This window comes from Gracilinanus agilis, chromosome 3 (genome assembly GCF_016433145.1).
Source record: "Gracilinanus agilis isolate LMUSP501 chromosome 3, AgileGrace, whole genome shotgun sequence".
Taxonomy (NCBI): Eukaryota; Metazoa; Chordata; class Mammalia; order Didelphimorphia; family Didelphidae; genus Gracilinanus; species Gracilinanus agilis.
In genome coordinates, this window is record NC_058132.1 from 301,336,984 (window position 1) to 301,347,958 (window position 10,975).

Consider the following 10,975-nt stretch of genomic DNA (forward strand, 5'->3'; position numbering starts at 1 on the left):
ATTAACTATATCAATTTAAAAAAGGAAACCAAACCTAGAAATACTAATCTAGAATGAGAACCCATGCTTCAGTTATACTTGCTTACTAAATATTTGAGCTTGAATCCTGCCACCCAATTCCTGGAAGGGAAAGAGGAGATTTAAAACTCAGGATGAAAGCATTTTTGGATGTGGCCTGTATTGGAATTTATTTCGCTGAACTTAACAGTGTTATCTGTGAGATTTTTATTTTATTTTTAGTTGACTATACCAGGGAGGGGTAGTAGGTTAGAGAGAAAATAAATATTTACAAAGACAAATTTTTAAAAATAAGGAAATTAGAAAAAGTTTCTGGAGATGGGATGCTGATGATAAGACTTTATTAAAGAAGCAAAGCAACTAAATACTTTTGAGCCAGGGACTATTTTCTTTTTGACTTAGTCTCTTTATTTTTGAAATAAAGTTATGGGGGCAGCTGGGAGGCTCAGTGGATTGAGAGCCAGGCCTATAGATGGGAGGTCCTGGGTTCAAATTTGGCCTCAGACACTTCCTAGCTGTGTGACCCTGGGCAAGTCACTTAATCCCCATTGTCTAGCCCTTACCACTCTTCTGCTTTAGAATCAACATATAGTATTGATTCTAAGTTGGAAGGTAGGGTTTTTAAAAAAGAAAGTAAGTTATGAAATAAATCTTTTCATAGTAGTACTGCTAATGACTTGATTCAGAGATTTTTTTCCCTCCAAAACAGTCCTATTAGTCAGATATGAATGAATGAGATGATGTAGATTAAAATATACCTATTTAAAGATAATGCTACATAGTAACAGATATGGTTAACAGTTTTTGTATTTTCTTTTCCAGCCTGAGTTCTACCAAGTATGCCACACCAAAAAGGATTATGAAGAAATCGGACCTAGTATTTGCCGCCACAATCCAGTGTTTGGGGTCATGTCTTAAAATTGACTTCATAGTTATAACAGTTAGGGAAGTGGGGAAGAGCTCATCTTTCTGATTACCTGTTTTGTCTGGATGGCTGGTATTAAGATAGCAAACTGACTTGACAAGAAAAAGACCAAACATAATTCAACAGGAATATTTTAATAAATGTATCAACATACGAATGTAGAAGAAAGCCAAAATAATTAAAAGTGTTTTTCTTTAGGCAATATTTGCATCTGTGTGTAACAAAAAGAAGTGGGTTTTAGTTCTTTCTGTGACCGGATATTTTGTATATTAATGGATTATCCAAGGTTTGATGGAATTTAACGGTATGTAGATAGCTCTTATAATGCTTGAATTGTACACTTCCAAGTGTACAGTGCAAGAGCTTGTTTATATTTCATACTTTTTTATACTTTGAGGAAAAAATGTCAAAGAAAAAACGTCATATTTGAGGAAAAAAGAGACCAACTATAAGATAAATTAAAAAAAATCCTCATGACACTGGCTTACACACTCATGTTACTCTAGTTATTAAAATTTTCAATCATCCAAAAAAAAAATCTGGTTTTCTTTGCAAGTGCTTTTTGGAACTAAAGCTAGTATCTTGGATTAACTGATGCCTGCTAGTGCTTTCTGAATACTCTCATTCTGTTTCTTGCTTTAAAAGAAAAGTAAAGACAAGATTGTTGGACCAGTATTGCAGTTATGTAGTGTCTTTTCTGATAAAAAACAATCTGATTATCAAAATTGGTGTGTTTAAAGCCCTAACACCATTCCAATAAAGACACGAAATTTCTTTTGATATTTGTTTGAAGCTCTTCAATCTCCTTACAAACTAAATGATAAATCTTTTCTGAAGACCTCACAATCAACATTTGGGTTAGCAAGACGAATTTTTTTAATGTGCTTTGTACAAACAAGTGTGTAATTTTAGAACTAAAATATTGACTGCTTTCATTTTGATAACTGTACCAACATTTGATATTTTCATTTGCATAATGAATTTTCACAGTTTAAATTTTTTTTCCCCAGTCACCAACAATATCATGCAAGTTAGGTTTTCATTGCATTTTTAAATCTCTGGATCATGCAAAAAAAAAAATCAAAATAAATTGAAACTGAACTACCTTTTCTAATGTTTTTTAAAAAGCAATATAATTTCCTTTTATGTATATTAGATGTGATTTCTTCTACATTCTATTGAAATTGTGGAAATAGAAATCTTTATAATGTGTGTGTGGTGGGAAAATTATCATGAACTCATTAAATACCCTGTTATGTGCAAAAGTTCACAAGAGGGAAATCTTTTAGACATTTGTTCTACAATATGATTGCATCAGTAATGTCAATATTTGAACTGTAAAATGTGTTATCCTTGAAAATAATATATAGTTAGAACATTAAAGTAAATCTACCCCCCCAAAAAAAAGACCAATTTTTTTTTTTTAAGTTTCAATTTGTTTTAGTCTAGGTATAGAATTTGGGAGCAAAAAGTAGTTTTCATTTGGAATGATTCTGAAATGTGAGATTTTATTAAACTTGTGAAACTTGAATCTCAGAATGGGAGTAAATGCTAATAATAGAATGTATGTCATGTATCCTACTTTGTGGCAATCATTTTTCAAAGAGTGTGTGGTTTAGAAATAAATTTGGATAAACAATGAATAAGGAAATCTCCCTTGCCCTTCCATTTGAGGGTTGTTTAAATCCATAAATTTGTTTCATTCAGGATGAGTTTTGTAATTTGGGCAAATGAAATGGAACTACATGGTTACAAGGCTATTGATTATAAGTGAATGTTTTTATGAAAAAATATTTCTTTCTCTAGAATGTACAAAAAAATAAAAAATTAACTTTGTAAGATAGCTTTTTCCAATAGGGAAGGGAGATGAATGAATCCATTTCATTGCACATGATATTTGCAGTGGCCTTTTGAAGAGAGCACTGGAGTCTGTCCCTTTCCCTCCCCATCCTTTCCTTTTCTCCTCTTTCTCCCATATTTCCAAATTAATTCTCAGTTGGCAATAATGCAATCTTTTCTCTTTCTCAATAGATGGAGTTTGAGAATATGGGGAAAACTTAAGTGTCCATTTAGAGAACAAAACTTCCTATGTATAATAATATAGCCACTTTAATTAAAAAAAATTTTTTTACATGTTGATAGAATTTTAATGGTTGTTTTTCTTACATTTGGTGGTTTATGTTCTCTTCCCTTCCTTCCACTCCTTCTCTAGACAGCAGGCAATAGGATATATAGGTTGTATGTCTTTGCCCATTTGCTTTTCATTTATTTCCTCAGCACTTTCTGATAAAAAATTATAAGATGGGCATACATTGACATGCGTGGAGTCTTTTAGTTTTAAAGCCTGCTTCAATAGAATTTGAAATTGCAAAAATCTAGGAGCTGTTCTTCCAAATATTTGTAGAAAATTAAACATGTGTCATCTTTAAAAACATGTTAAGGATGTTATATGTCATTTAAATTTGAACTTATAAACTTCAGTATGTTTTTGTTTTAATAGTAAATTAACTTAGAAAAATAGACCTTGCTCTTTCAAATAAACTTCAAAATGATATCAGTGTGTTTGTAAAATTATCAGAGAATAACCTGTATAGTTAGTATTCTTTATGCTATTGTATGAAGCCTTATGCCCTCAATATTAACTGAATCAAATGAGGTAATATTAACTAAATCAAATCTGTGTCAAAAGTTATAAACTGTAAAATGCTATACTTATGCATACTCATACATATCCAGGAAATTTGACATGTTATTTTTATTCTTTCCTGTACAACTTTGATTGTAGTGGCTTGTAGTCCTAGATAATATTTATATTTCTAACAAAGGCATATATACTCGTCTATTGTCATCATATGAGTGACATCCTAGTGGTCTTGTGAGATTTTCTGCCTAGGCTTGGCACAGAAATTTCATGTCTGACCATATGGGCTGGGGTACTTCTAAATATATGTATAAATGATTAGCTTTGCTTTTTTCTATATTATTTGGATTGAAATCCTTTGAAATATTCCTGAACAACATTGAAAATCCTTTAATTTGGAGGAGAGTTCATGCATAATGTTTATCGTGATACTCATGTTATATGAAATTGCCTTCAAGTCTTGGTCTAAGTTGACCCTATACTTGATATTTTTGGATCTGTGTAGGGCAGCTTTGATCTGTGCACTTTTACACTTCAGCTCCAGGGCCATCTGAGCTCAATTTTGCTTATATAAGGAGTTGCCTTTCAGTATAGCTTATAATTAGCTTTAGACTTTTTATTTTAAGAAAAAGATCTAATGTGTTTAGTAGTTGATTTTCTCTCTCCACAGCCTTCGATTAAATTCTTACCTCAAGGGTAGCTAGGCAGCTCAGATAAAGCCCTAGGCCCGGATTTGGGAGGGCCTGTGCTCAAATGTATCCTCAGATACTGCTGAGCTGGGTGACCCTGGGCAAGTCACTTAACCTCATTTGCCTAGCCCTTGCCCTTCTGTCTTAGCGTTGCTACTAAGACAAAAAGTAAGTGTTTAAAGAAAGTTTTTACCTCATTTAAGTGGGGCCAAAAGCATATTTGTAGTTTATAGAGTGTTTCACAAATGTGAGAATTAGCTTACATAGATACAGGATATAGTCAGTGTGGGTATAAATGCCTCATAACAGAACATATCCTGAACCCTTCCATATCTTCATTTCTCTCTGATGCATAATGTACTTTTCACCATTTCAACTCTAAAGCAAGATAGTAATAAATTATAGTATACCACTGAGTTGGGGGATAAAGGGAGAAGAACAGCAGAATCTGTCTTGAAAATGGAAGTTATTTCACTTCTTAAAATGAATGAATAATGATCATGCTTATTTTCAGACATCCTAGCGTTTTGTGTGTTTTTTTTAAGCTTTGACATTTTATTTTTTAAAATTATTTTTAAATATTTTTCCATAGTTATATGATTCATGTTCTCTCCCTTCCCTCTTCCTCCCCCACTCCTGCAGCTGACAAGCAATTCCACTGGGTCATGCATATATTATCATTTGATACCTATTTCCACATTATTCATTTTTGTAATAAAGTAATCCTTTAAAAACCCAAATGCCACATCCTATATCCATAGAAACAAGTGATAAATTGCATGGTTTTTCTTCTGCTTTTCTACTCCCACAGTTCTTCCTCTGAGTGTGGATAATGTTCTTTCTCATAAGTCCCTCAGAATCGTCCTGGATCATTGTATTGCTGCATTTGATAATCCCACAATGTTTCAGTTTATGCGTACATTGTTCTCCTGGTCTGCTCATTTCACATCGGTATAACACAATAATATTCGATCACCAGCATATACCACAATTTGTCAATTGGAATCAATGAGGGGAATCTACCCCCTCATTTTCCATTTTTTTTGCCACTATAAGATGCAGCTATGAATGTTTTTGTACTATCGTAGTGGTATGGCTGGATCACAGGGAAGACAGTCTTTTATAGCCCTATGCGCATAATTTCAAACTGCCTTCCAGAATGATTGGATCAATTCACAACGCCACCAGCAAAGCATTAATGTCCCAAAAACTGGGATGTTTGGGTTTATCGACCACTAGCTTGCTGAGTTCATTTACCCCTAGACCAGTGATGGGCAAACTTTTTAAAGAGGGAGCCAAAAGAAAGGAAATGCTCATCTACCAGTCTGTTTCTAAGGCAACTCTTTCGAAGTTTCATTATGTTTGTCAGATTAGGAATAATGTCCCATGGCTGGATAGAACATTTCAGGGGGCTACATCTGGGCCACGGGCCGTAGTTTTGCTCATCACTGCCCAAGTCTATTCCACTGCTCCTCCTCTCTGTCTCTTAGCCAGTACCATATTGTTATGATGACTGCTGCTTTATAGTATAGTTTAATATCTGGCCACCTTCCGTCACGTTTTATCCCAGTAGTTCCCTTGTTCTTCCAGATGAACTTTGTTATCATTTTGTTGATTTGAACTATTAAATCCTAGGGGCTGTTTGGGTGAAAGATCACTGGATTTGGAATCAACCTAAATTTAAATATCTTTCAGTTCTATTTAGGTCAATCAGCATGCATTTTTTAAAGAGTATATACTGTGTACTTGGCATTATGCTAGTTGCCAGCCTTACAAATGCAAAAGTTAACAAGTCTGTGGCCTTACTGAGCATGTATTCTAATCAGAAGATAAGAGTACTTTGGGAGTGATTGCTTAGGAAAAAAAGTTTTGATCAGCCAGATGCAGGACCAAATACAACTTTAGGAAGCTCTATTACTATGCCATTTTCAGTAGCATTGCTTATTCTTAGAGTAGGATGTAGAAAGAGGAATAGTGAGACAGATAACAAATTTACAAGCCATGGTCTGTAAGGTGGATGCGTTGTGGAACATGACCCAGGGCTTTCCTAAATATAATGGGCGAGTTTTCACTTTGCAGGTTAATAGTAGCTCACATAATAGGCTTAAGAGTAAAGAGCACCTTATGTGAGAAGCTGCATGGTTTGGCTAAATGCTGAAAAGACCTGAGTTCAAATTCCACCTCTTATATTACTTGATTACAGGCTAAATACATTAAACGGAACCTCATTATTTTCATCTATAAAACAGATGATTAGCAAACAGACCAAATGAGTTAATACATACATAATGTGCTTTGAAACTCAAGGTATTCTAAAGATGTCAATTATAGTTATAAAGATGTGTGTGTGTGTGTGTGTGTGTTACCAGTACAATTTTAGTCATATAGTTTTGGGAGTGATAGATTTGAACCTACGTCTCTCCTGACTCCAAGCCTAAGCATTTTTTTATTATGCTTTATCTGGAAAATGAGTGAAGAAATAGCCTAAGTTTATTGCAGAACTAATTATTTTATCAATATATCATGCATTTTCATTTTATTGGTACACGAAGAACTTGCCCTTCTACAAATAGTAACTATTCTAGTATTTTGTAGGATTTATTTTTATCTTTATCTTTAGTGATACAAGCTTAGAATTTCACCCCGTTAAAGTGTTTAAACTCTTAAGCAGGGAAATAAATAAGCTTTGGAAGCTATCCTATCAGTTTCATAGATGTGTAAGGTAAATGTCAACCCGTTTCTTTAACCTCATGGATTTGGCTATTCTTTACAATGATGCAGTTTGCAACTCATCCAAGCTTGCTCATCTTCTATGCCTCTGAGTCATGTCCACAGAAATTTCCTGTAGGCGTTTGTCCAACATTCTGGGGACATTCCTTACAATGTTCTACACATTGTGAGGATACCAGTCTAGCATAGGGGCGGTACATTGTTTATCCCTTGCTCTCACTGTGTCTGGTCCACTTCTTTTTAATAAGAAACCTGGATTTGATGAATTATTACACTATTTGGTAATTACTTGTTTATAACTTATTACTCATACTCACTGTGACTGTTTCATGACACCCAGCCACACATCACCAGGGAAGGAATAAAAATATTAAAAATCCGGACCTTTGTTTCAGGGGGAAGCTTGGGATTATTTAAAGAGGCATGATCTATTGGGATCATCTAAAGAACTATAGTATATCTCTCAATGGAAAGTAGGTTCTTTATTTTCAGTTTATCATAGCATAGCTTATATATTTGAATGGTTAAGCAACACATCTTTTTAAACCCTTACCTTCTGTCTTAGAATCAATACTGTGTATTGGCTCCAAGGCAGCAGAGCAGTAAGGGTAGGCAATGGGGGTCAAGTGACTTGCCCAGGGTCACACAGCTAGAAGTGTCTGAGGTCAGATTTGAACCTAGAACTTCCCATCTCTAGGTCTGGCTCTCTACTGAGCCACCTGGCTGCCCCCTAAGCAATACTTTTTTTGAAAGAATTTTTTTTCTAACCTTCAAATAGTATGTGACATACATGTATGTATACACAAAACAATAGGAAAATATACATGAAATTATACATAAATTTTATGTACAGTTTTTAAGTAAGATCAGTCTATGGCTTTCAAAGTTGTCTTGCTTGTCTTTTTGGCCTTCTGTTCTTTGTCCATTAAAAAAAAAGATAGCCTAAATGATTATTTTTATTTGCTTTCTTACTCCCTTTGGACTTCCTCGCCCCCATAGCCGGGGAATTGGGGGGGTGGGAAGGGAGACGATAAGAAAGACCTTTGCAACAGATATAACCGAGGAAGGAATGAAGCAAACTTTTATTAAGCAGCTGCTATGTGCCAAGCAGTGTGCTAAGTGTTTTTACAAATATTTGATCCTCACAACAACCATGTGAGGTAGGCCAGGGTTGCACAGTTTTTGAGGCTGGATATGAACTCGACTCATTCCAGACCAAGTGCTCTATCCATTCTGCCACCTGGGCAGTCAAGCAAAAGAAATAACTCTTTTGCCCATACCTGAAAATAAACCTCTCGTTCTATGTCTCGAGTTTGTCCCCTCTGTTAAAAGGAGGATAGGCAGCTATGTCATCAGTCCTCTGGAATTGTAGTTGGATGTTGCATTGATAAAAGTTAAAAAGCTTTTCAAAGCTATAATTCTTTATGTTGTAGCTAGTGTATAAATTCTTCTGCTTATGCTGCTTTCGTTGAATCGATACATATACATTTCCCAAGTTTCTCTGAAACTCCCCATTTCGTTATTTATGATGCAATAATATTCCTATGCCACAATCCAAATGGTCCCTAATAAATAGACAACTATTGTTTTACCAAAAAAAACAAAACCAAACAACCCAGCTATAAATAATGATGTAGGTACTTTTGTACTTTATTTAATCTTGAGGTATAGATAATGATATCATTGGGTGAAAGGCTATCAACAGTTTAGTGATTTTTAAGGCATAATTCCAATTTGCTTTATGGAATGGCCGTACCAGTTCACAGCTCTGCCAACAATTTCCCATCCATTATCATTTTCCTTTTTTATCACCTGCCAACTTGGTGTGAAACCTCAAGCCTTGCTTTAGTTTGCATTTCCTTATTACTGATATGGGACATTTTTCATGTGTTTGTTGATAGCTTGGATTCTTCTTTGGAAAATACCTGTTCGTAATATTTGACCATTTATTAATTAAAGAATAACTCTAGTTCTTATAGATTTGAATTAGGTCCTTATACCATATACACACTGTCAAATGAGCCCAGTAAGCTGCCCAAATAGGTTAGGCAAAGGATGTTATTTCGCTCATTTTTTCTTTATGGATAAATTAAGTTTCTTAATTGGAAAGCTCTGTAATGTTCAGTGGCTTTCAGGCATCACAATATCATCTGCAAAAAGTAGTATCTGGAGAAATTCTCCATTTCCTGAGAACAACTCTTCAATTCAGTTTGCACTATATTGCCCCCAAGGCTGTGGTGAATACCTTTGGTAAATAGTTGTCTTCTTGTGATTCTTTCTCTTGAATTATATTAGCATAGTGCAATTGAACAGTTATTTCATATTTTAAGATATATTGACATGCGTTGCAGACAGGAAAGCCTTTAAGGTGAAATTTTTGCCACTGAATCAAATATTTCATACTCAACAGTAAAATCTTGTTTCTGCATCTCTTCAGTAAGTTGTGTGATGGAAAATATATTTTACACTCTGAAATACTGCTTATGAAACCTTTGCCTTTCTAGTTACCTCACCAAGGATGGCCTAGATATATGTATAAATTATTCTCAAAAATATTTTAGAGTTAGGAAAATAGGTTGATCAACATTTATTAATTGCCTATTATGTGCTAAGAAGTATGCTAGTATTTGTGGATACAGACAATAGTTTGCTTTAAGAGTTTATAATCTATTGAGAGAAATAACATGTTTATATATGGATATACACACATGTATGAAGATATTTCAGAAGAGAAGAGGAAATATTCTGTAACCAGAAGTTAGGAAAGTTCTCATTTAGGAGATGGTTTCTGAAGCTTTGAAGGTAGGGATCAAGGTATGTGTATGAAGAGTCAAAGACAGTTGATGGAGTATTGTCTAAGGAGCAGCTAGAATGAGAATTGGCAGGGTTAGATTATGTGATAGGAAGTAAAAGGAGTCTGTTATGGTAGACTAGTGGAATTTCTGAAGGGAGTTTAAAAACCAAATGGAGAAATTTATGTTTTATCTTAAAGTCAAAAGAGAGCTTTTTTGATTAGGCAAGTGATGGACTTGTGCTTCCTGATCACTTTGCTGTGTGATGATATCACTGAGGGCAATTACAATTAGGCTTATTGGTCAATAAGATTTACGAAGCATTTTCGATGTTCTTGAATCAGATTTGGTGCTTTGTGAATGGAGAGATGGGAATGGATGCAAGAGAAATTGAGATAAATGCAACACAATTTGCCAACTGATTGATATGGAAGATAAGGGAGAGAGAGAGAGGTAGAGATTGAGAACAATTTAGAAGTTGTGAACTTGAGGGACTAGAGGATGATGGTGCTTTTGAGAATAAGGAAGAAATTCAGAATGGGATGTTTAAGAGAAGACAAAATATGTTTTGGGTATGAGCTTGAGTTGAGATGTTTATAGAACATCTAATTGTAAATGTCTGGTAGATGGTTGGTGATAAAGGTAGGTTGTCATCTTCATAAAGATGATAGCTGAATCCAAAAGCATGATGAGATCACTGAGGGCAGATATAAGCACAAGGTTTCTTAATTGTTTTGTGGGTTTTATGGATTTATTTGCAATATGATGAAGCCTTCTGATGATCCCATCCAAGAATAATGTTTTTAAGTGAATAAAGCACATAAGATTACAGATAAAATTACTCCTACTGAAAAAGTTATTAAAATATTTTTAAACATTTATTAATATTCATTTTTAACATGGTTACATGATTCATGCTCCTACTTTCCCCTTCACCCCTCACACTCCCCCCACCCAAGGCCGATACACATTTCCACTGGTTTTAATGTGTGTAATTGATTTCCAAATTGTTGGTAGTTGCATTGGTGTGGTAGTTTCGAGTCCACATCCCCAATCATGTCCACCCCAACCCATGCGTTCAAGCAGTTGTTTTTCTTATATGTTTCCTCTCCTGCAGTCCTTCCTCTGAATGTGGGTAGCATCTTTACCATAAATCCCTCAGAATTGTCCTGGGTCATTG

General features: G+C 34.7%; 1 protein-coding gene across 1 annotated transcript in view; it reads left to right on the top strand.

Moving 5' to 3' along the window:
* The window catches only part of ACTR3 (actin related protein 3), a 61,088-nt gene extending 58,009 nt beyond the window's left edge, over positions 1–3,079 (top strand). Inside the window, exon 12 of the mRNA XM_044669914.1 lies at positions 841–3,079. Within this exon, the coding sequence (XP_044525849.1) occupies positions 841–936 (96 nt within the window). The 3' untranslated portion in view covers positions 937–3,079. The remainder of the gene's footprint in view (positions 1–840) is intronic.
* The last annotated feature ends 7,896 nt before the right edge of the window (positions 3,080–10,975 follow it).